Source organism: Tremella mesenterica, assembly GCF_000271645.1.
Source record: "Tremella mesenterica DSM 1558 unplaced genomic scaffold TREMEscaffold_1, whole genome shotgun sequence".
Lineage (NCBI taxonomy): Eukaryota > Fungi > Basidiomycota > Tremellomycetes > Tremellales > Tremellaceae > Tremella > Tremella mesenterica.
This window is the reverse complement of record NW_006711225.1, coordinates 2,208,718-2,232,417: the sequence shown is the minus strand read 5'-3', so window position 1 is coordinate 2,232,417 and position 23,700 is coordinate 2,208,718. Positions and strand designations below refer to the sequence as shown.

At 45.4% G+C, this 23,700-nt stretch overlaps 9 protein-coding genes across 9 annotated transcripts; 5 read left to right on the top strand and 4 right to left on the bottom strand.

The window, feature by feature from the left end:
* Positions 1-472: 472 nt before the first annotated feature.
* TREMEDRAFT_26203 (uncharacterized protein) lies at positions 473-1,845 on the top strand (the record flags this gene model as incomplete). The annotated part of the gene is made up of 4 exons (XM_007000675.1): positions 473-607; positions 662-822; positions 1,012-1,521; positions 1,701-1,845. 4 exons carry the CDS (start codon positions 473-475, stop codon positions 1,843-1,845), a joined length of 951 nt encoding a protein of 316 aa, XP_007000737.1.
* A 318-nt stretch (positions 1,846-2,163) lies between these two features.
* Positions 2,164-3,986, bottom strand: TREMEDRAFT_58672 (uncharacterized protein; the record flags this gene model as incomplete). Its single annotated transcript, XM_007001292.1, has 6 exons — positions 2,164-2,458; positions 2,667-2,918; positions 3,018-3,647; positions 3,707-3,763; positions 3,813-3,934; positions 3,984-3,986. The coding sequence occupies 6 exons, from the start codon at positions 3,984-3,986 to the stop codon at positions 2,164-2,166; spliced, it is 1,359 nt and encodes a 452-aa protein (XP_007001354.1).
* Positions 3,987-5,493: 1,507 nt separating this feature from the next.
* Positions 5,494-7,157, top strand: TREMEDRAFT_24778 (uncharacterized protein; the record flags this gene model as incomplete). The annotated part of the gene is made up of 5 exons (XM_007000479.1): positions 5,494-5,582; positions 5,627-6,103; positions 6,152-6,471; positions 6,539-6,777; positions 6,918-7,157. The coding sequence occupies 5 exons, from the start codon at positions 5,494-5,496 to the stop codon at positions 7,155-7,157; spliced, it is 1,365 nt and encodes a 454-aa protein (XP_007000541.1).
* Positions 7,158-8,087: 930 nt separating this feature from the next.
* On the top strand, positions 8,088-9,067 carry TREMEDRAFT_17826 (uncharacterized protein; the record flags this gene model as incomplete). Its single annotated transcript, XM_007000363.1, has 2 exons — positions 8,088-8,158; positions 8,341-9,067. Coding segments are annotated over 2 exons (798 nt in total), but the record flags the coding sequence as incomplete, so codon positions are not given.
* An 831-nt stretch (positions 9,068-9,898) lies between these two features.
* On the bottom strand, positions 9,899-14,242 carry TREMEDRAFT_41792 (uncharacterized protein). Its single transcript, XM_007000890.1, has 17 exons — positions 13,909-14,242; positions 13,639-13,724; positions 13,510-13,578; positions 13,457-13,467; positions 13,369-13,409; positions 13,252-13,325; positions 13,135-13,203; positions 12,860-12,981; positions 12,695-12,806; positions 11,957-12,511; positions 11,726-11,826; positions 11,373-11,533; positions 11,314-11,326; positions 11,233-11,268; positions 10,787-11,000; positions 10,537-10,616; positions 9,899-10,177 (listed from the first exon to the last, which is right to left on the bottom strand). The coding sequence occupies exons 1-17, from the start codon at positions 14,073-14,075 to the stop codon at positions 9,980-9,982; spliced, it is 2,109 nt and encodes a 702-aa protein (XP_007000952.1). The 5' UTR covers positions 14,076-14,242; the 3' UTR covers positions 9,899-9,979.
* Positions 14,243-14,454: 212 nt separating this feature from the next.
* Positions 14,455-15,678, top strand: TREMEDRAFT_58668 (uncharacterized protein; the record flags this gene model as incomplete). Its single annotated transcript, XM_007001291.1, has 4 exons — positions 14,455-14,596; positions 14,723-15,054; positions 15,271-15,363; positions 15,670-15,678. The coding sequence occupies 4 exons, from the start codon at positions 14,455-14,457 to the stop codon at positions 15,676-15,678; spliced, it is 576 nt and encodes a 191-aa protein (XP_007001353.1).
* Positions 15,679-15,995: 317 nt separating this feature from the next.
* TREMEDRAFT_26898 (uncharacterized protein) lies at positions 15,996-18,255 on the bottom strand (the record flags this gene model as incomplete). The annotated part of the gene is made up of 4 exons (XM_007000745.1): positions 15,996-16,431; positions 16,760-16,986; positions 17,265-17,671; positions 17,934-18,255. The coding sequence occupies 4 exons, from the start codon at positions 18,253-18,255 to the stop codon at positions 15,996-15,998; spliced, it is 1,392 nt and encodes a 463-aa protein (XP_007000807.1).
* A 195-nt stretch (positions 18,256-18,450) lies between these two features.
* On the bottom strand, positions 18,451-19,471 carry TREMEDRAFT_41791 (uncharacterized protein). The gene is made up of 5 exons (XM_007000889.1): positions 19,364-19,471; positions 19,225-19,298; positions 19,057-19,166; positions 18,762-18,950; positions 18,451-18,667 (listed from the first exon to the last, which is right to left on the bottom strand). Exons 1-5 carry the CDS (start codon positions 19,420-19,422, stop codon positions 18,596-18,598), a joined length of 504 nt encoding a protein of 167 aa, XP_007000951.1. The 5' UTR covers positions 19,423-19,471; the 3' UTR covers positions 18,451-18,595.
* A 211-nt stretch (positions 19,472-19,682) lies between these two features.
* TREMEDRAFT_36734 (uncharacterized protein) lies at positions 19,683-23,193 on the top strand. Its single transcript, XM_007000778.1, has 15 exons — positions 19,683-19,883; positions 19,926-20,070; positions 20,121-20,228; positions 20,270-20,336; positions 20,378-20,510; positions 20,557-20,703; positions 20,754-20,876; positions 20,921-21,046; positions 21,094-21,216; positions 21,271-21,329; positions 21,381-21,419; positions 21,469-21,555; positions 21,654-21,771; positions 21,813-22,020; positions 22,172-23,193. Exons 1-15 carry the CDS (start codon positions 19,716-19,718, stop codon positions 23,062-23,064), a joined length of 2,544 nt encoding a protein of 847 aa, XP_007000840.1. The 5' UTR covers positions 19,683-19,715; the 3' UTR covers positions 23,065-23,193.
* The last annotated feature ends 507 nt before the right edge of the window (positions 23,194-23,700 follow it).

Below are 23,700 nucleotides of genomic sequence, written 5' to 3'. Positions count from 1 at the left end.
CAATCTTCATCGTCTTCATCGTCACTCATCACACCCGGATCTGGGCAGCATACTGACAGAAGTCTCGTTGAAGACTGGTCTGTACCGTCCGCTGGAAGACATGACTGCATCTATAAGCCCACGTATCGTCGTCTCTTCAACGCATGAGACTACTTAATGTACCGTTGATTGCTTGGGCGCTGCGCGGCGCCGCGCGCCGAGGCGCAGGAGGAGCAGGAGGAGGTTTCTGCAAATCTGTCTTACTATTTCAGGAATCTGTTGAAATCAAACCATTTAACCCGGAAAAGCCGATAAATCCTCCTCAAACCTCGGACCGACTTCTTACCCGACCAGTCATGAATCCACGAATCCATGGGGCACAAAAGCGTGAGCTCCATATTGATATTCTGACATTGCGACATTGACATTGCCACAACTTCTCGATCTATCTTTCCTGAACAACCCACGCTTCTTTGACTGAATCAGCTCAACCATGGTCAACGCCACTCAAAATACCGTAGAGGTCAAACCCCTTCACCCTACCTTTGGTGCCGAGTTGTCCGGTGTAGACTTTACCAAACCTATCAGTCCTGAGACATACGCCGAGATCCGTAAAGCCATTGACAAGGTGAGTTTAGATGTTGATGAAAGACTTGTTGAAGGAGAGGTGTTGATAATATAGTACGGTGTTTTGGTAGTTCGTAAAACAGGTTTGACCGATGAGGCTCATATTGAATTTTCCAAATATTTTGGGGATCTTGATGATGTGACGCCTTACCAACAAGCTGGACGTACACATCGTCTTAAATATCTCGAATTATTTGATGCTGGTAACATTGACCCGTGAGTTGTGTCCACTTCCCGCTCCCCTCACTTTTAATCTTCAATTCTTCTCCTACCCATCCTCCGGACACGTAGGGAAGTTTGAGTCTGTTGTGAGGCATTCCCCATGGTTTAAGGGTAAGGGGAAGAGGGGGGGGGGGGGGGGGGAGTTATGACATGATATACTAGGTGGAGAGACTGACAATTCAGACGCACAGGAGATGTTGCACCTTTGACCGACGCTACCGTCATCGGTAATAAGGGTAATGAACTTTTCCACGTCGATTCTTCTTTCAACGCTCGTCGTGCTGGTCATTCTCTTCTACTCGCATGGGAAATCCCTCCTAAAGAACTCGGAGGTGCTACGGAATTTTCCGATTCTCGTACCGCTTACGACGATCTTTCTCCAGAGATGAAAGAAAAAATCGAAGATCTCATCGCCAATCATTCTCTCTTTCACTCTCGTAAAACCGCCATGCCCGAATATTTCAAAGACATGGATGTTGAGAAACTTCCAATGAGTAAACATAAACTCGTTCAGGTTCATGAATCCAGTGGACGTAAAAATCTTTATTTCGCTTCTTACGTTCATCATCTTGATGATATCCCTCGTGAAGAAAGTGATGCTATTATCAAAGAACTTCGTGAACATGTTTATAATCCCAAATACAGACTTATGATCGATTGGGAAGAACCTGGTGATTTGATCATTTGGGACAAGTGAGTTTTTTTAAAATCTATCCATAGTCATCTCGATGTTGAGACTTTCCTATCTTTTGACTTATGATGAAGGGAGTGAGACAGCGTGAGAGCAAGCGAGACAGTATGAAAGCGAGTGAGAAAGAATGAGAGATGGAGGGAGGAGGGAGAGAAGAATGAATAAAAGCTGATCAAAACAGCACCTCAGTCATGCATCGTGCTACTGGTGGTCCCTTCGTAGGAAAATACAAACGTGATATGCGTAGGACTACCGTCAAGGATATGTCAAGCACAAAGTATGGTCTCAATGGTGAAGGTGCCGATTGGCGTGTTGGAATGCCTTAGAGAGCGAACAGTTGTACTAGTTTCTTTTCTGACTTTTGATAGTCTTATGCGATGAATGAGTGATATCTATGGCTTCATCTGTATGACCCTAATCGAATCATTTCCATCTGTTCTCATCAGATGATCAAGATGGGAGTATGGGTTGCCATCACTAACGTTATCTGATAAGAGAGGATTGTCCAGAAGGATAATTCCCCTCTTTCGTTGGCGAATCCGCTTGACTCGTTTCTACGAGTACGAGTACTCAAGTCAGATATTAATCTGAACATTCTCCATGCATACATCCTAGATACTTCTTGCCAATTTGCACACAAACACCTAGCTGGTTTGACGACCGAGAACACCCCTCCACTTATCATTAACCATCTTCAACCCCTGTTCCGTCTTCCAGAACGATCCGTTGGGATATTCGAATTCCGTAAAGGCTTCTTCTTTGATATCTCCCGAGTAACCAGGAATGGTAGGAGAAGTATAGAAACCTTCTGGGGTCATAGAAGCTGGTTGTTCGAATTTCTCGTGTAAATGGTCCACGTATTCGAGCAAAGCTTTACCAGAGATGGAAACGAAGTCTAGGGTGGAGACGTGAGCGCAGAGTTCGGTCATACCGGCTCCACTAAGTCGTCAGCATCCTTTTCTTCCTCTCGCTCCTCTGTTTCTTTCTTCTATTATCACAAAGGGAATTAATATTTTATAGTCACGCAAGTATTAAGGGAGAGAAGTGGCTGGACGTGAATGTGGTGGAGAGGAAGAAGAGGGGAAATTTGATTGGGAGTGATAGAGTTGGGGGACGATTTGGGAAGCACGAATGTATAATCACTCACCCAGAGTGGGGAATGACGGGAATACCATATTTGGCCGACATGAGAAGGACAGCGAGGATCTCGTTGATACCACACAAACGCATAGCGTCAAGTTGTACAGCATCGAGAGCCTCGGCCTGGAGAAGTTGTTTGAACATGACACGGTTGTTCACATGTTCACCGGTAGCTACTCCAATTCCGTATGGCTTGAGTGCCTTGCGGATTTTGGCGTGACCGAGAATATCATCGGGAGAAGTTGGTTCTTCGATGAACCTTTTTTTGTCAGCACTTACATCTCTCATTATAATCTCTTACTTGACCAACAAGGTACGAGTACTAATATAGACAGAAGGGGACGGGAGAAGAACTCACCAAAGTCCGAGATCCGCCAAATGTGGCATATACTCGATAGCTTGATCCACATCCCAAAGTTGATTGACATCGGTCATCAAAATCGCCTTGTCACCTGCGACTTTTCTGATCATTCCCAACCTCCTACGATCGGATTCGAGACCCAAACCGACCTTGAGTTTGAAATGTTTGAAACCGGCATCCAAAGCTTGACGCAATTTGGCTTCTACTTCTTCATCTGAGAACCCTAACCAGCCAACAGAGGTGTTATACCCCGGTACAGCCTGATTCTTGAGTGCTTTCTCCAAACGTTCTTTCTTTCCGGGCTCCATAGATTTGAGAAGTTCGATAGCGGATTCAGGAGTGATAACATCGCTGAGATAACGGAAATCGATACATCTGACGAATTCCTCTGGGGTGAAATCGACCACCAAACGCCAAAGAGGTTTACCCTCAGATTTTGCCCACAAATCCCATAAAGCATTGAGGATGGCATTGCAGGCAAGTTGCATGACACCACGTTCGGGAGACATGAATCGAATTTGTCCAGATACTATCTCACGTTGAGTGACAGCCATGTTTTCGGTCAAAGAGGAAAGTGTACGACCAACATATCGAGGTGCGAGAGCGTTGATACCGGCACACAGAACTCTGTTCATAAGTCATCTTTCCGAAAAAAATATCGCAAAGAAGGTTGTGAAATGACTTACTCGTTACCTTGACCATTGGAGAAGGAGAAACCACTACCGACTAAACCCTTGTTGGTACTAGACTAATCAGCGCTGTGAGATGACAAAAGAGATAGAATGGACTCACGAGAAGATTACAACACCAAGAGCATTTTCACCTGCCAGATTCATGGGATCAGTCCCAATTTGGTCGAGGGAAGTGGGGAACCGCAAATCGCGGACTTTATAACCGGTGATGATAATGTCGGACTGGACATATCAGCATCTTCAACAATACTACTCAAAGCTGGAGACTGACCATGTTTGGAAGCTAATACGATGATGCTATGATTTAGAAAGCTATGGTATGAAGTGCTCGGAGAAGGATATGCTTTTGCTTGGCCATCTTTTGAGAGGTTATGAGAAGGGTTAAGGAAATGGTTGACCGGTCCGGCAATATCGGGCTACCCGAACCTCATCCGGCAGACCGCCACGGGCCACGGGCCACGGGTTCCCGTTGCCAGGCGGACATCGACCCGTGACTTGAGACAAAAGCCGTAACTCCAACCCAACCCAACCCTTCGGTCCTTCAAGGTAGGATCAAGGCCATCTATGTATAAGGGAGACGACTCTCGACCAAACCTTGGCAATGGGGATAAAAAGTCAGGTAGTGAGACAGAGAACATGTTGTTCCAGACAGCAAAGACAGAGTGGGCTACGAGCAGCTACAGTAGTAGTACGACTCAGTCATTCCATTGACCACAAACCGGAGGGCATTAATAAAGGGATGTATCACACCGCCAATAACCGGGTAACTCGGTGGCTGTTGCTAGTTGCTCATGCTGCCATGCTGCCGCTGACATGCTCACTCCTTCCCTGGTAATTTGCTAGTTTTACCCCCAGCTTTACCTATGAGACCACCCACTCCGGTGTCGGGATCCACCGACTCGGACCAGGACACGGTACAACCTAGAATTCTTTCCAAAATCAACTCGGTCCCTACCTCTTCAATTAGATCCATGCCCCCTTCCGTTTTATCTTCTTCCTCCCACTCCACCACCAACAATAATACCAATGGCTCTCAATCTTCTTCTCGACGGAGGGACAGTCAGCTCGATGATCAAAAACCTCAGAGAGCTCCTCAAGCCTGTGAGAGATGTAGGAGCAAGAAACTTCGATGCGTTGGAGGTTGTCCTTGTATCAGATGTCAAAGGTCAAAATCGAAATGCGATTTTGGTCCAAGATTTCATGAAGGTGAAGATCAGCCTGCTGGACTCGACCCCAGTATCCGATTAGCACAACTCGAAAAAGCCGTTGCGAATCTCGTCAATAGTCTTTCTCACATTACACCCGATGCCGCTCAGATGATAAATGCAATGGGACATGGATCACAACCTGATGTACCTATGATCCTCCCACCAGCACCAGTATCAGCACCACCGCCGCCTCCTCCTCCTCTCCCTCCCCACCCCCCTCTGTCGGCAAGTACTCTATCCAATGACGACTCCATGTACTCTCAATCTTTTCCAGATCCTTTTCATTCGCCTTTTGCCCAGAATAGCAATACTTCACATAGTGATGGTCATCCTACTAGAATGGTTCAATTTGGACCGTCCCCAACCGACTCGGCTACAGCAGCAGTATCTGCTTCATCTGGTGGGCGAAAAGATACGCCGGAGAGTAGATTAGGTATTGCTTCACAAGTGGGACAAGGATTTGCCGCCCCATTCCAAGCGTTAACGTATCAACCTGCCCAGTGGGATAACAGAGAACAAAGTCGGCGAGCTTCTCCAATACCTGGTGGTCCACCCAGTCGAGATGAGGGTTGGATGGTCTTTGAGGCTAGGGCAGGTCCGAAAGATGATCCTATCACCACCAATGTTATTGATCTGGGGATAGCAGAGGTGTTGTTCAACTTGTAAGTCCCTGCTATTACCCATATTCCAATAAGCTGACAGTTAGCTTTTTCGATAAATGTCATCAATACCTCCCTGTCGTACATTTTTCCAGGTCTAATCTTCCCCGCTTTCTCGAAATTCGAAGGCGATGCTCTTTCCTCCTTACAACCATTCTGGCCATCGCCGCTCGCTTCTATCGACCTCATCGGGAGAGATTTCCTTCTCACCACTTACCTCCTCTGGATGCCGAAGCTCCGCACGTCATGGCCAGATTAGCCTACTCTCACCTCGCAGCCAGTCTGTTCAGGAAACAACACCAACTTCTCGACGTACAAGCCACTATCCTTCTCGCCGGATGGGGACTTCACGCTGGCGGTCGAGGGCCAGATCCTTGGTTATTGACTGGGCACGCCCTCCGACTGGCCCATCGACTGGGTCTACATCGAGTGGGCAACAATCCCTCGGTCAGTTTCGAAGGACTTGACGATGAGGCGAGGGATAAATTGTTGACCCAATGGAAAACCTGGTTGTGCTGGTATCAGTGAGTCATAATTCTCATTGTTTTTTTTTTTCACACGCTTATGAACAGTTTTGACGGTTTTTTGAGTCTTGGTTTTGGTAGACCTCAAACAACTCAACTCGATGCAGTCAACGAGCATGCCTATCTTCAAGCATTACAAAGTCGACCGCATTCCCCTGAATTGGCGCACGATGTGTACATTGCCAGTTTGGTACAACTCACCAAGATCGGGAGGGACCTCATCAGCTGGTTGCAGATGTTGACCGATTGGCATGCGGAAGGTTTACGTGGACCTTTGATACGTGACGGAGAAGACTTTTCCATTTGCAGCATGTTGCGTGTTCTCAACAAACGGTTGGACGATTGGACAAACATGTGGGTGTGGAATGGTGAGTCCTCGTCCGACACTGCATATTGCATCTATTTTGTGATAGGAGAGCGACGATTGACATGAAGGCTCCTTTCACGCCCTTCAACTAGGTCCCTGTTCTCGCCTGGCCAAATTACAAAGCGAACACGTTCGATTATGTCTCAACTCTCTAGCACTCAAACCAGGACTACAAGAGAATGTGACTGGTGACGACGCGATGTTGATGCAGAATTGCATCAAGCAGGCCACTGAGGCGGCGCTCAATACGATTCAAACTCACTTTGACGTGTCTAATTCGGATATGATCTTGAGCTATTCAGTGGATGTGAGTTACACGTTTACTTCAAGCGTCCAGACTCCCCTGCAACACATCCATCATTTATATCTCAGCTACTACTCAGATACGCCCCACCTCGATTACCTGACACGAAGAACGGTAGATGGTAAACAGGCTGACCATCGCAGTATATCACCATAACACTGGGTCAAGCAGCTGTCTTCCTCATCCGACTTCACATAGCTCGTGATCAAATCCCGGTTGATCGTGCGGTACTTGCTCACTATCTCCGAATGGCAATTGTTCTTCTTGAAGACACCGATCTGTCCGAGACGAAGATCTCTACCTATCTATCCCAAGTTTGTAGAGATCTGTGTAGAGTGGGCAATGTCGACATTCCCCCTCGGGAAGGAATGTTGGAAGAGTGAGTCTCTCTTCCCATCCGCGGACCTTACTGACGGTCAGACACCTCGGTCCTCAAGATAACCTAGGCATACCATTCGCCTCGTCCGATGGTGCAGGGGGAGATTTTGATCTCGAAGCTTTCCTCCAGTTTGACGGCTCAGGCCTAGATCTCGGGTTCATGTTGGGTTTACCTGCCGATGGACTTACGTCAACGGGAACGCCAGCAATACCATCTACCGCGGCGGACGGGAGAATACCGGTGGATGGGTTCGTCCCGCCTATTCCTGGCGATTAAGTGTATAATCTATTTCCGGTATGTGCGAGGGTTGTATGAGAATTTGGACAATTTCCGATGCACATCAAAAATCTTGGATCCTGACACTCACAATTGCCTTGCCGTCTGACAATGCGGTCTCACCATCTTGGACAGCTCTTCTGACTTAGCTTTAGTCGATAGCGCTTCAGGCGGTAAACCCGACATCTCAAGATGCCGCTTACTCTCACGTGACGGCCTGGCCGCGAAGTACGTAACCTTCCCTTCGGCATGACACGAATAAATCTCAAGGTCGCACGGTCCCCGATCGTCGCCCACGGTACTGACATCTCGCTTCAGTTGATCGAGCCTGGACCATGGACCACATGGGCTTACACTTCGCTTGCGAGACATTTTGATCCAGGCGGTAGTGCCAATCTACGAAGATCGGTGTTTGACGTGTATTCCCCCACTCATGACGTGTTTATATACTATACTCTATGATGGCACGATGCCGTGGGCCGTGGGCCGTGGGGAAGGGCAAAGAATAAGGGCGTACGACGTGCACCGTCATGGGTTGGGATGGCATCTACCAGCGATACTGCAACACACAAGTATCCTTCTTACTCGCCACCTATAATCTGCTCTTCCAGACCCTTGCCCCTCTTCTTTTGACGTTTGACGGTAACAACTTTTAGAAATGGCAAACCACGCTTTGACCTCAAACCCTCCCAACGCTCTTATACACATCACCACTCATGGTTCTGATTGGTGAGTCACCTACAAATCCTCTTTGCCCTTTCATTTCTATTCCCCGTCTCTTTCGTCTCGATCCCCCCCCCTCCCCCTTTCATGCCCTTCCCATTCAAGTTTGTGCGGCTAGAATGTAAAAAGAACCATCTCCAGAAAGACCGTCGAAGAAGGAAGAGTGGAGGGAACTAGCTAACTCCCAGGCTATGGGCAGTCTTCGCCCTCATGCTTTTGGCCGATCTTATCGTCTTCTTCCATCATCTAACCATTCCTCGAGGTCAAAGAGTCTTCCATCATCTATCCATGTTCATCCTCACCACCGCTGCCATAGCCTATTTTGCCATGGCCTCTGATCTCGGTGCCACACCGGTCGGCACCGAATTCAGCCATTACAGTAATTATCCACAAGGCGTCTCTCGACAAGTCTGGTATGCACGATACATTGATTGGGTAATCACCACTCCATGTCTTTTACTCACTCTCGTACTCGCTTCCGGTCTTCCACTTTCCGACATTTTCGCTCTCGTCTTCTTCGACTTGGTCATGATCGTCACTGGACTCATCGGTTCTCTCACTGCCTCTTCTTATAAATGGGGCTTCTTTTTATTTGGAATGGTTGCTTTAGTATATATCTGGTACGTTCTCGTCGGTCCTGCAAGAGTATCAGCAAGACTTCTCGGTCCAGCATACGGGAGAACTTTCACCACTTCGGCAATATTACTTTCGTTCCTTTGGTTACTCTATCCTATAGCTTGGGGATTGGCAGATGGTGGTAATGTAATTTCACCAAATGGTGAAATGGTATTTTATGGTATACTCGATTTACTCGCTAAACCAGTTTTCATCTTCCTTCATTTGGGAATGTTGTCCAAGTTGGATTTATCACTTTTGCAATTGCAAAGTGGGAAATGGTCTTCGGGTGCTACGTTTGTGGGAGATAGGGAGAAGTATGGGACTGGTGTAGGTGGAGTTGGACATGGGACTGGTGCAGGCGGAGTTGGACCTGGGACTGGGGTAGGCGGGGTTGGACATCATACCGGAATGGGTGGGGTTGGACATGATAATGGAGTAGGAGCGGGGACGGGAACAGGTGCTGGAGTAGGATTCGGAAGGTCAGCAGGTCCTGCAACGACTGGGACGACCGCAACAGGGACGGGAAAGAGAGGGTTGTTTGGTAGGAAGACAAGACACGAAGAACCGGTGTCGACTGTTGGAACAAGTTCGGACGCTACGAACGCTCCTCTTACTTCTGAATCGACAGCACCTCAGCTGTGAGTGATCAATGTTAGTTGGAAAGTTGTGGAGGGATTGTGATTTAATCTTGTGTATCTGCGACGTGTGTTCAAGGATCAAGGGAAATATCATAAACAATGTCTAATTCATGGTTCTATAGTGTATACAGGTTGAAATGCTCTTGGTGAAATGTATACATTTCTGTTGAATTTGCAACTTTGCATCAAGTGGTCCTCTCTTCGGAAGCAAAGTCAATTAGGGGTCAGTTTTCATATGTAACGTCTCACACGTACCAAAGCCTAACCACGTACTGTACAAGAGGGATGCATGTCAGTTATGAACATTTGATGCTACATGCTAGAGTAGAGTATGAGTATGAGTATGAGTATGAGTATGAGTATGAGTATGAGTATGAGTATGAGTATGAGTATGAGTATGAGTATGAGTATGAGTATGAGTATGAGTATGAGTGCATTTCAAATTAGGCAATAAACATCCATGTAACATGTAACATGTGACAAAGTGATTCATTGACCAAGTGTTTGCATGCAATGATAAGCCATAAGGGTTTTCCATATATATATCTATCACCCCCACCCTGGTACTTGATCACATTCCAAGACTTTTAGGTAAATACTGCTGAACCCCTTTAGCAGCAGCTTTCTGATCAACCATACCGAAACCGCTACTGCAATCGAGTAGGATACGGAGAGCGTTCCGAGCGCGAATACGAGAAATATCTGTGGGTTGACGTGTAGGACGTGTGGGGACAGGTTGGTTCGCGAATGGATATGGAAAGTATTTGTTCTGAACGTCAATCACTGCATTTCTGACACTTGATCTCTACGACGCTGACACAAGGGTTGTATACTTCGCTTCACAGTGCGATATCCACCCTTTTTCATCATACAATCTCTATCCTTCTTTCCATTGGTTAGTCCAAGGAAGGGGGTTAGTCCAAGGAAAGGAGTCATAGATATGGATCAGGAGTGAGGTAGATGTATCTTGAAGGAGGTCAGGATTGAGTTTGAAAGAAGGAACAATATCGATGGCTCGAGTTCCGGGGAATAGCAAGGAAATGAAGAATGCTAACAAGAGGACTGAAGGATGAAAAGGTTATGAGATGAAAAGAGATCTTACGTGATGAAGAGGAAAGATAAACTCACCAAGAGCTCAAACGCAGTTAAAGTTACTGAAAATTGTGGTGAAGAACGAATAATCCTAGCGATCCCACCTTTGAACAAAGCTATCATCATCAGCCTATACCTCAATCCCCTAATCCTACTCTCCATTTCATGACCCGATCTGTGCCCCGCTTCTTTCCTCCTCTTCTTCAAGGATAGGACATATGCGAGAAAATAGAGAACATAGCATACAGGGGAGATATGGAAAGATGAGGGATATCCTATTACTCACCCTTTGGCCCTTCTTCAGTCAAAATCTTACTGAAACCATCTACCACACCTTTATATACAGTCTGACCCGCTCGAGCTTGTGATTGTAACCTCGTCTTCACCACATCGGCGGGAGTGGTAAAGTATGCAGCTGGCATTCCTGCTACTCCTGCTGAAATGAGAAGTTCACCGAAAGAAAGTACTTTTCCTCGTCTACCTTCGTGAAATACGTCTTTCTACTACGTAAGCATTTGTCGCGGACATGACCTTTCCTCACTACCCTCGAGGGAGTCCGTTAACGCCGGCTGATGGGCCGGTCATCAGAGTAGCTTTTGTATTGACCATGAGACCAGATGAAGAGGATAGAGGGGACGGATAGAAATGAGTCATGGAGAATATCTCAGCCTTGGAAATTTCATGTGAGGGACGGTTCTCAAGAAACGATGGAGGAGGAATAAGAAATCTCACTTTCAAATGCGCATAGGCAGTAAAGTAAATCATGGACTATCAATCAGCTTTCAGTTTGTGATGATAATGAAAAGGACGAACAAATGGAACGTCTCTATTCAGTCAGCGTGACACCTTCCAGAGTGATAATTCGTACTGACCGACATAAACAAGCAGTAGCACCTTTGTACAAACCCACAAGACCTAATTGTCTGATAACATGAACAGCACCTCTAGGAACGGCACCGCTACCTTCTGCACGAGTGATTTCACCTGCCATTTGTAGTCTGATCTTTACGATTTCGAGGGGATTGGTGACGACCTGTGTGTGAGCTTGAATCTGGCTAGTCTGACTTGACATGGAAGTGTTGCAAAAACCGTTGGTGATAGAGTGACATCGATCTGTCAGATGAGATAGGAAAAGGATGACGTGATGGTGTGTGTATCGCGATGGAAGTAGGAGTAGGGGGAAGGAGTGAGAAACGAAGGATAGCCTCTATCATGTTCCACGTACCACTTGACAAGCACCGGCTGTACCACCCGCCATAATTTCCCAAGGTAAGGAAATGGCACCCGTCTCGGGATCAGTAGCTCTTTGTCGTACGATGTTGTTCACTAGTTGTCAATCCTCATATACTCTTGAACTGATATCTGCCAAGATCGATTTGCAGGGGGTTGATGATGAACACAGGTGGCAGTGTCATCAATACAAGAGCAGTGGAATGAAGTGATGCAAGAAACTCACTTGTAATCTTGATAGCCTTCTCCGGAGCGACACCAACTAACTGTGGCATGACACCTCTATAAAAAGCCCTAACCCCACCTTCATTCGTATAGACCTTTTTCACACAATCAAATGCGTTTCTATATAAAACCTCACCCACTACCGTCGACCGTTGGTTTTGTAATCTCGTTTTAACCAAATCGATGGGATATACAGCATATGCACCCAAACCACCAGCAACACCACCTTGTGCGAAATCGTAAATAGGTTCTAAAACATCATGAATGAAATGTTCCGATTTACTCGTCTCGGGAGTTGAGGTCAATGCGGGAGGTTGCCATTTCGCATCCAGAAGAGCTTCGAAATCGGCAAGAGTGAGACGTTGATCGGATGAACCGGTCGCAGCTCCTCGTGAAGCGAAATGCCAGATGATGTTTACTTCTAAAGGAGTGAAAATACCATATCGCATGGTATTGGCAGCTTGGTCGAGGAAGTCTGATACGGAAATACGACCGTCTTTTGATTTACGGATGGCATGTTGGATGACACGTTCGACTGCGTCCATTTCACGGATGACTGGTAGTCAGTCTCAACTCTACACACAGATATTGGCGTGAACAATCGCTCTATCGCCCCGGCGAAGACTTCCGTTGATGGCGTAGGACATGATGGGGTCCAAGGAACAGTTTCCTGGGCATTGTAGTGTGACAATTTGAGCAGGTGGAATGTGACTGTGCAGGAAGAGTTGAGATGACATACTATTGTGAAATGCGAATACTTCAGAATAGCTGATTTTCCTTCCTTGGTTCATCAAACATAATGTTGGTAGACGTTCCAAGACCGAGTCGGATAGCTTGTGTCCTGCCACTTCCTTCTCTGTCAATATTGCACAGCTAAAGCTGCCAAGAATGGTGAATGACTCACAATGATGATCCTCTGGAATTCATCTGGAGCAATGTAGCCATCGTCATCCTTGTCGAAATAATGGAATGCTTGTCGGAGACGTTCACCCTGAAAGCCTTTCATGAGTTGAGTAAACTCTTGGTCTGCGAATTAGCATTCCACCTTAAAAGTCCCATCACTTCTTTGCGCACAACCTTTAGTTCTACCCCCTTCCACCAGCTCCTGAGGAGTATAATTAAAAGGTTTCGCCATACCCAGGAACCATACAAAAATGAGGGTTTCAAAGAATAACTCACAAGCCACGACATGTCTTCCTCCACGTTTGCCAAGATATAATTTCATCCAATCGCAATCGAAATCAAAGGCTATTTCTCAGCTATTCACCCTTTCACATCGAATTTGAGGGGACGAACGTATACCCGAAGTTGCCAGATTTGCCTGAAGAACATTTTTAAACTCGTCAAAATCTATTGAACCTGATGCGTCTCTTTTTGTTAGCACATTCAACTTCATCATCCTGAAAAACGTACACGTCAAAGACCGAGAAGGCTAATTGATAATCTGCATCAGGCTATATATCAGCAACACGTCTTTTCCATTAAGCAAATGTGTAGGTACCCTTTTCAACACTGGCCATTAGTTCTGTTGAACACGAACGAAAGGTCACTTACGTGTCTCGAAAACCACAAAATCTTCAAAGGATACCAACCCTCTTTTTGATACATCTGCTACGCGAAATACTTTGGATCAGCATAGGTAGAGTCTTTCAGATATATGTGAGGAGTATGAGGATTACTCACAAACGGCATATTGTTCTCTTTTGATACGATTAAAACCCTCGTCTGTGGGCGCTATGGCATCGATGAATTGGGTGGGGTTGAGGTATCTTGAGTATAAGCACTACACGCAAGTTGATTTTTCTCCATAAAATCATCAGTCAGATTAAAGGTGTTACCATACAATGTGAACTTGTCATCTTGATGTTCACTGACGCCAACGAGACCAGCGATTCTGTTAATGTACAAAGAAGGTAAGTGGGGATTACAAGGATATAATGTAGTTTGACTCACTTTTTTCCCTCTACCTCTTCCTTTGCACAACCCTCGAAAGTTCTTCTCCACCTAGCCAACTCATTCTCTGCAGGTTTGACAGAAGTGTATAAAGTATCGGCAGTAGTTCGAATGGTAGATTTTACCCTTGCGCCAATATCGACATCAGTGGCCGAGGCGGTGGACATCGTGTCGTGTTGTTGAGCTTCTTGATCGACTACTGATTACGTCGTCACTTTACACTCTCCGGATCTTTGAATTATGTCAAAGAAACAAAGTCTATACCTGCTGGGGTGGTGGACTGAGAAGGTTCTAAGGAGAGTAAGTGTGGGTTTGAACTCTGAACTCGGGGTTGATGTGGAGGAAAGGGAGGTCGTCTTTTTTCTGATAAACGAGAGTAGTTTTTGTTGCCCTGTCCGGAGTTGATTGTCCGGAACAATCTAACTTGCTCTTCTCGGTCCTACCCGATCTACCATACATCACAATTCTAACTTCTTATAATATTCAAGCACAAGTGTCGGCAGAGTGTCATTGGTCACGACTGGTCCGACAAAAGATATGGAAAACATGCAACATCTCACACAATTACCTGCTCTACCTCATCCTTCTCAACTTCTCACAGCTTCACCTCATCTGGTGGCACAAGAAAGTCGATTGGCATTTGAACATCAAAGTGCTTTCAGACGAGCACTTCTTTCCGACCAGATCGGTAAGCCCTCAAAGCACTACTGACTCCACTGTCATTCTCACATCTAATCCACTCAAACCCAATCCAGTAAACATCTTTATCTTCCTGGTCGAAGAGAGAATAAATCCAGTGATGATTGACGGTTAGACTTACCATCAACATCTCCCAATACTCTAACCCCCCTTCCACCCATTCCATCACCTCAAACCGTCCGACCACCAACTATCACCCCTTCTTCTCGTCCTGACTCTCGACCTAAACTACCCTCATCGCACCCACTAGCAAGGGAACAATCCATCGATGATTGCATAGGGGTCTTTAACGATCTGTACGAAGGATGTCATGCCACATATAAGAAATCTCTAAAGGCCATTCGGGTGGATTATCCTATGGGTCACGCTTGGATTTGTTTATGGGGAAAAGGTTATGCGTTGGATGTTAGAGTGGAGAGATTTACTTTATATCCTTTGTCTGATCATGTGAGTTGTGGGGATTTATCTCATACCTAAACCCTCTTCATCTTCGACACGGGGCTTATATAAACTCTTTCTCCAAGGTTTTTTTACTTCTTTGTTTTGTCACGCTTGGAATGTGGAAGTTATCTTCATCTGAAACACGTCGTTCTTAGTGGCTGTGATGACATATGACACACATACATTGAAGTGGCATGATAGATCGTGTGACTGAAACGTTAGATTCCAGCTATACATACAACACCTACCTCCGCACCCCACGCAACTCTCAGTCATCATCTCACCAACCTTCATCTGACTCTACCAGAACTACTCGTAAGTTCTTTTTCTCTCTTCCTTCTCTTTTCTTCCCATTACCTTGACCAAAGTATCTATCTTCTGTCTTGACCCAAGTTTCTATCTTCTGTCTTGATACAAAGTTTCTATCTTCTCTCTTGCTCCAAACACCCTTCCACCCTCTTGATTCAAAACATCTTTCCACCCTCTTGATCACCACTCTGACAGAAATTCTCATCGTGACGATTATCAACAATAAAATGATCAAACTGATAATCAGTGGAGAATACCTTCCGTCCCTCATATTCTTAAACAAACTTGTTATTACTGTAAAAAAACCTTCAGACCTCCTGATGGTCTTCCTTTTCAACGCACGGGTTATCTACTTCCAAAGAAAAAATCTCGTTTTGATAAAACTTTACAAATTGACATACCACATGACATAGAGATGGACGAATCGGTCTCTCATCCCTATACAGATCACGCTAAAGAGGATGTTGACCAAATGGCGATGAGGGAAGAGAGATCACGAGAAAAGAGGGAAGATGGGAGATGGGTATGTTGGCATTCTTCATGCGATCCCAACTAGTCTCAGTCGTAGAGTTTGACAATCACGACCATATGTAGAGTATGACAATCATCATTATTGTGGCATTGATAGAGTTTGACGATCACGACCAGTACGAAGAAACATTCATGCATCGTGTTATCATATCATCGATACTAACACTACTAGTGGGAGTTAAAGTTGAAGAAGTAGATATCGACTCGGAATGCACAACAGGAGAAGGAGTAGGATTAGGTCGTACGAATCCAGGTGGAAACACTTGTCTAGCATTTATGTTGATCCTTGCAGTTTGTAAAAATTCTTTGGTAGTTTTCATACTTAATGAATCATCCGACGAAGGGGTAAAATAAGATGGAAGAGTACCTTCCATAATCCTAGGTACTCCATGATAAGCTTTTCGACCAGGACCGGACATGATGAGAATATCACCTGAACGGAGTATGAGAGGAATGGGTTGATCGTTTCGGGTTGAAGAACCGAGTAAGAAGATGGTTGAATGTCCAAGAGAGATAGATACAAGTGGACGACTTGGGTCCAGTCTGGAGTCAAAATCATTTTTCAACCTCTCACTTTATATACATTCTCGATATTTTTAGGATACGGCATATATGGAGGCAAAAATAGTCTAAGGATAGATGGTAGAGAGAGAGAGTAGGAGGTGATGAGAGGAGAATTGAATCACGATAAAAAAAAAGACGATAAAAAGAAAGACGAGAAGGAGAAAGACGAGAAGGAAGACGGTGAACGGGAAAAGGATGGTGTGAGAAGGATGTAAGTGAGCAGGCGATGAAAAGGCGGAGAAGAGTAAATGAAAGAGGTGAGAGAATGATGGTAAAGACGATTGTAAAAAAAAAGACCAGAACTCACTCGGCACGATCAACATGTCCCATCAAAGTATCTTTCAATTGATAAAAATTGACGATACCAGTATCTGGTACATAATCTTCTTTCCAACTTTTCCAAGAGATATCTTTAGAATCTTGGTATACTTCTGACCAAGGGATAGATTTGACTATGTTCGTACATAGTTGAGCTAGAGGGGTAGGGAATGGAATAGGTTCGGGGTTTGTGAAATCGTATGATTTAGTGGACCACTGAGATCAGCGTCTACACCTTCCATCGATCTTTACCAAATATCTGAAAACGAGTAGCAATGTTGGACTTTTGCTGGTTCAAAATTTGTATGACTGTCCTACAAAAGAAGCCGACCTGTCTTTGTCTATCAAAGTACGTATGGTACGTATGGTACATATGGCTTCTCTTAGCGAAAATGGAGAAAGAGAGGATAGAAGAGAGTGTTTGAGTTAGCTGGAGTAGGGAGGGAGAAGGGGCAAGGGAGAGGGACAGAAGTCAAAGGGAAGCAAGGATTCACCTGATAAACCCAACCTAAATTCGCCCACCTCAACTCCTTCATCAACTCCTTAGCAGTCCTCAAACCAGCTTTAGAACTAGGTATAATCCCTTCATTTATCCTATTCCCTTCTAAAACATCTTCAAAATCCACCACAACCTCAGGCCTCGTATCCACCATTGTCCTATTTCCTCCTGCTCTTTCTTGAGCTATCAAAGCTCTTTCTTTTTCTTCTTCGGATAATGTTGAATAGATCGGTTCGATGAGTAAAGGAGAATCAATTGAGTGAAGATGGAAGAGGTTTGGGGGAAGAACATAGTGTGCAGAAAGAGATAATGGATTAGGAGGAAGAGTGTATTGTTCAAGAGCTGATTGAGATAATTGAAGTTGTTGAGATGGGGAAAGGTATTGAGGGATTAAGATACAACCTGATTATATAATCAGCTGATTTCTTACTTGTGGCCAATTATAAAACCTCATCTCCTGTGAGTACTCGGACTGTGACCATTGCTCTCTTGGGGTCGTTTGACAGCTCCCCGGACTGGGTTGGTCATTCACCGTATTTCTCCTCCTTACGAGAAAGAACACGTTCATTTCAATCACCTCCTTTTTGACTCAAAGAGAAGAAGCATGGGGAAAAGGAGAGATGAGGTAGTATATCGTAAGAAGCAGGAGACACGAAGGACATACCGGGAGCAATGACCCATCCTATTTTCCCATCCTCCAATCTAATTTGCCTGACACTTTCCAACAAACCCACATCTGTATCCGGTCTTTCCCCTCTCTCCCGTTCTTTCCCCTTTCTCAATTTCTGCAAAGAAATGACATCTCCGGGACCCCACCAGCCAGCCTTCCATACTTCATCATCTTCCTGTTCGTCCGGACGAGACAGATCCAGCACGGGAAGAGTTCGAAGGGAAGGAAGGGCGTATTTGACAACCCGGGATTTGAAATGTTTCTCTGTCCGACGGAAAGCAGTGTGAGGAGAGTCGATATCTGGCAAAGAGGGCATCAGATAGGATCAAAAGGCTTAGGTTGACAATGCGTAGCTGGTGACCGGTGGGTATTAGATGTTGGTAGTTTTGTGGTGAAAAGAAAGGCAAAGCAAGGGGTGGAGAGCGGAATGAAAATTTTTCTTCACACGAGGATTTTGAGGAAGCAACATCCAAGTTAAGAAGCGAAACAATGTATATGCAAATAGCCCTTAGCATGCAATTCGTCACATAAGCTGTATGAAACCACATGGGCCCATTCAAGTACGAAAAATGGGAAACTCCTCTGCACCTCTACGATACAGTGACTTAGTAGTAAAAGGAAGATGTCGAATGACTGACTACCAAAGGATGATGAGATCAAATCTTAGTTTCCTTCAAACCGTCTTTCCAGAAAATGAAATAAGGTGTAACACCATCCTCACGATAATTCTACATATCAGCTCTAGGAATATTTCAATTTTAGAGAGATCAAAACAAGCTGGTCTGAGAGGTGGGAGAATGAGATATATCCCTTCTGACTTACCAAAAGTGCCACCATACCCTCTGGGTTCATACCTTCTCCAACGTAAAATTCGAAATCTTTGAAATTCGCCACGATCTTCTTGGCAAACTCCTGCGCACCCTTTTCGAAACCTTCAACACGCTCAGGGTTGGTCTTTTGAAGATGACTCTTGATGGCTTTCATGTAACCTTTAAGGTAGGCGAGGTAAGACTGTGTGTCAACTACTTGTCCTCCCCTTTCACATATCTTGAGCTCTAGAAAACGAGAAGATGATCTGGAGTGAAAGAAAGATGAGAGAGAATTGATTAAAACTCACTTTCTTGTCGAAAGTAGTAGCTTGAAGACGCATGGAATGAACAAGATTGTTCTTTTGCTCTGCACCTTGTTCCAAGGCCTCCTCGGCTTCCTCGGCAGAAGGATTAGCTCCTGAAAGAATCAGCATTCATTGTCATCTTGTACATCTATCGTCAAGGATTAAACTCACCAATATCAACATCACCCTCTTTGACAATGATCAAAGCCGTATCGACTTCGTATACTATACCATCGACCTCTTTCCTATTCCCATCAGCTTGAGAATTGACGCCACTGAGAGTGGGAGAGAAACAAAGTGAACAACGCACAGATCATAAGCATCGGAAAGCATTTCATCACCGGAGATGACATCGATATACAACAACATAACGGGCGGCAGGGATGTCTTTTAATGAGGGTTAACAAGGAGAAGAAAGGTAAAGAGTGAGAAGAGTAGGTTTTTTGGTACACGTTCAAAGATACTGTACCTTTGTGCGACGGAGTTGAACATTTGAAAAGTGGAAATCAGTGACGTGGCATTTCACTTATCACACACCACCCAAGAATCAGGCACCATCATGAAGACTTCTGAATTTCTAACTACAACCCACAAATTTACATTCATACTGTAGTAGTAGTGACGAGTACAAGCATTCAAATAATCACACTCTCTGCCCTCTCATGCTTGTCTGTATACGTCTGCTGAACCGCACTGTACGGTGCAGTATACTATCTCGCCGCCACTTGTCTATCCGTGCTATCCCATCCAGCAGTGTTATTATATTCAGTGCGAAGTCTCCCTCTGTCTCTCAGGTCGCTGGCAAACGACAGGTCAGCAGTAGCTCCACGGTACGTGTTTCGCTCATCAGAGAGAGTAAGACTGACGTCCAGTATCATGTCCCTGTCGATCTCCCTATACCTGACGGCCAATTGGTGAAACAAGACCCACAATCGCTGAATCTGATCGTGGACAGCAGTAATGATGCGCTCGATTCCGAGCTCGTGGACGACACTCTGGTTGTAGATATGGAGGATGGTGAGTTTCTTCCCCAGATACCCGGGCTCTCGATGCTTACTGAGATTCAGATGCACTCCCCCACGAAGGTAGATCAACTGCTAGAGTGAAACCACTAAAAAAACCTTCCATCGTGTTGGAGGAGGGTTCCGTCTCTGCTTCTAGAATCAGTATCCCAGGTCAGCTCACCCTCATTAGATACGTTCAGTCTAACTCTCAGAGGTGATCGCCTCGCGTCCTATGAAGATAGCTTCCCTACGACCAGTTCTCTCAAGAGTTCTCTTCTCGTACGTCAATCATGCCCTGAAATCAACAAGCTAAACATCAGACCAGGAGTGCAGACCGTTAGGGATCCCAGGACGGGAGTCTGGAACTTCCCCTCTGATTTGGGTATCATTCCCAATGCTAGCGAGTTCGATTTTGCCCGTTTACCTCAATACATAAAACCTTCCCAAGATCCAGTCAGTTCATCTAGCACAAGCATCTGTTCTCGCTGACAACCACCAGGAACTGCAGAGTTTAGCACAGGAGAATGACTGTCAGTTTGTGGGCTCAACGTCGACCTTGACTCGAGCTTTGAGCCAAATATATTTCGCCATCACAGCGAATAAGGGTGTGGAGCTTTCTGGTTTAAGCCAAGCGTTTTCTCAGGAGGTATGTTTGTGAATGATCATGATAATGATTGTCAGGTTGCTCATGGGTAGAGAACAGAATTTACCACCGGAGCTCTTTTACCTGCAAGTCTCGTACTGAGTCGAATGCCAACGGGTGTATACACAGTTGATTCAGATAAACGATGGGATACCGATAACGTGCTCAGTGAATACGTTCGTGGTTCGTTCTTCATATTCATTCTGCCACTGATAGGTAGGGTCGGATCTTGGAAAAACAGCTGGTGTCATCAAACACGGACTTTCGGCGTTTCATGCGAGCTTCGCCGGAATCCGCCGTCTCAGTGGAAGAACGCACAGAACGAGAGGCTTATCGTTATAGGAAGGTCAGTATTGATTGAATTGAGGCAAATTTGTCATAGCTGAACGGAAGTATGGAAGTCTTCTCATGAGGAGTCAACTTGACTGTCATGATCTACGATTACCGGGGGATGGGACATTTGATATCAAAACCCGTGCATGTTTACCTATCCGGTATGACCGAGCAAACTACGAGGTGAGTGAGGTCTTCACAGCTCTCTCTGCCCCAGAGGATGTTGCTCATTATCAGGCAAACAGCGCTTACGACATTCATCAGGAGAAGGGCATGTTGGAGTCGTTTGAACGAGAGTAAGTCAATATTTCTGCTCCCGAGGCGCGGCATACTGCTAATGTGATAAGGCTATATGACCTGTCACGGACGGCCATGTTGAAATACAGGTAAGTCTTCGCTTTCATCACGTAGATCACGTTGACTGACAAAATACAGCATGCAAGCTCGTATCGGTAATATGGACGGTATCTTTATCGCGTATCACAACACGAAGAGGATCTACGGTTTTCAATATCTCTCCTTGTGCGTGACCCATCTTTCTTAGTCTCTTCGGACGTCCAAATCCATTAAATCCATCCGCGTGACCTGTTCACAATCAGAGAACACTTTTTGACCCTCAGAGCGGACCTTGATGAACGTCTATTCGGCTCCACTGCCCTCGCCGAAGCCGCCTTCCGTCTTTGTGTCGCCCTTCTCGAGTCACTGTTGAAACGTGTGGTGGAGATCTCTCCTGAGCAGGTAGGTGTTTTATTCCCCAATAGTCGGGGCTAAGGCGATAGGAAGTGTACTTGACTCTGAGGAGCAAACCACATGGGAGTCGACGGGGTTTGTTGGCATTAGTACAACCCCGTCATTCGACCGACACGACGGGTACAAAAGATATCGTTCGAGGACTCAGACTTTCAGTCACAAATGTCATAGCAGGTGAAAGCATGCCAGAAATGAAAGAGTTTCCTGAAATCAGAAAGTCGAACTCCCTACCAGTGTGTGAGTCTTGTCCGGGTTTCTGAAAGGTCACCGAGTATCTCTATCCGTCTCAGGTTCCTTGTCACATCCTCACATTCATTCTTCGTTGTGTCTAAGGTAAAATCTATCAGGAATCAGCTCATGTTTCTGTCAAACGATGAGCTGATCCCAGGGGATGTACAATATACCATTTCTGCTTTCCATCCCGAAGCCTCTGAAGAGGCTAAGGAAGAATTACGTGTAGCTACTAATCGTCTCAAAGCCATGGCTTCAGTTTCGACTCCAGAATTCGCCACACCAGAACAAATGACGAAGCTTGATGCTGCTCGTAGACTGAATCGTTCTGGTGTTTCTTCCCCGGCACCTCCATCCGCTGCCTCCTCCAGTCCATCCACACCCTCTTCCAACTCATCCAAAACTAAATCTATTCCCACCAATCCAACCAAGCTGTCCATACCTTCAGATCCATCCATATCCTCCATCCCTTCTCAAGCTGCCGACCCATCTCAATCAACCACCCCTGACAACTCACCCCTTTCCCATTCATCCAACGTACCCATCTCTGATATTCACACCAATTCCACCGACTCTTCCCCCATCCCCGGACCATCCCCTCCTGTCAATCTCAAAACTTCCTCTCCTGGTACATCTCCCAGTACACCTTCCGAGGAAACAGAAGGTATAGCCATCCGCTGGACAAAACCCACTTCACTAGCTCTTCATATGCGTAAACTGGCTCGGGAGAGTGGAGAGGGGTATGAACAAAGATCTCGGAATTGGTTACGTGGTACACACTATAGTTGGGTAGATCATCTCCGTATGGATATATCAGCAAAGGGAGTAAGGGCAAGGAAGAACGAACATTTTTCTCAGATTATCAAGTCTAATTCGTCTTCCATAAACATACCATCAAAACAAACTCAACGGCATCTTCCAAATACGAAAGAGGGGAAGGGAGAGAGGGGCAAGTTGCAGAAGATAGATATGTCAAATACTATGAGGAAGAAGTTGACAGTTGGTGGACGGCCAATAAGGAAGAATCGGAAAGTGAGTGGAGGGAAGTGATGAATGATACGAAAAAGGAAATCAAGCGTATTAGTACACTATGAGTAGTTGTTGTATCTTTAGTCAAAATCATTGCATTGATATGTAGGTATATTTACAATGTATATATGCATTACTCTTTTTAGTCAATATTGATCAGTATACACAATGGGATCATACCAGACTAGCCTGCCTTGCTCGGCCAGATCCCCTTACAAACATCTTACACTTTTCTCCATATACAGTAGAGTACAAGTTACTATCTCATCAAAACCGAGTCTATTCACCCAAGTAAACCTCCTGTTTCTTCTTGAATCACACATGTTTCTCTTCATATACCTCCTTCCCATTGTCCAAACTCTCTGCCTATCATACCTCAAGCTCGTAATCTCGTAATGAGACTCACAATTGCCCACAAGCTACTGAATGTCTCCTCAGGCACTTCCCTCCTCCCTCTGACAAGTTGCATTTTTCTTTTTTCCGATCCAATTACATGAGTGCTTACTGTACCTTCGTTCGTAAGGATGATCCTCTCATCACAGATGGTATTCACCTTGAATAGCATTCATCTTTCGCAAATTGTATTGAGCTGTCTCTACCTGGTAAGAAAACCACGACCACAACCAATCGATACATGAGAAGTATAAACTACAATCA

What these genes read in the sequence shown, in the direction of transcription:
- TREMEDRAFT_36734 (XM_007000778.1), top strand. Translation starts at nt 19,716, where the DNA reads ATGCTTGTCTGTATACGTCTGCTGAACCGCACTGTACGGTGCAGTATA. An exon ending in ATAACGTGCTCAGTGAATAC is followed by an intron (nt 20,877 to 20,920) that starts GTTCGTGGTTCG and finishes ACTGATAGGTAG; the next exon opens with GGTCGGATCTTGGAAAAACA. An exon ending in GGTTTTCAATATCTCTCCTT is followed by an intron (nt 21,556 to 21,653) that starts GTGCGTGACCCA and finishes TTTGACCCTCAG; the next exon opens with AGCGGACCTTGATGAACGTC.
- TREMEDRAFT_41792 (XM_007000890.1), bottom strand. Translation starts at nt 14,075, where the DNA reads ATGTCCACCGCCTCGGCCACTGATGTCGATATTGGCGCAAGGGTAAAA. An exon ending in CAGCCGGTGCTTGTCAAGTG is followed by an intron (nt 11,534 to 11,725) that starts GTACGTGGAACA and finishes GCTCACACACAG; the next exon opens with GTCGTCACCAATCCCCTCGA. An exon ending in CTGCCTATGCGCATTTGAAA is followed by an intron (nt 11,001 to 11,232) that starts GTGAGATTTCTT and finishes CTTACGTAGTAG; the next exon opens with AAAGACGTATTTCACGAAGG.
- TREMEDRAFT_41791 (XM_007000889.1), bottom strand. Translation starts at nt 19,422, where the DNA reads ATGTTGTTGTATATCGATGTCATCTCCGGTGATGAAATGCTTTCCGAT. An exon ending in CTACTACTTTCGACAAGAAA is followed by an intron (nt 18,951 to 19,056) that starts GTGAGTTTTAAT and finishes GTTGACACACAG; the next exon opens with TCTTACCTCGCCTACCTTAA. An exon ending in AGGGTATGGTGGCACTTTTG is followed by an intron (nt 18,668 to 18,761) that starts GTAAGTCAGAAG and finishes GCTGATATGTAG; the next exon opens with AATTATCGTGAGGATGGTGT.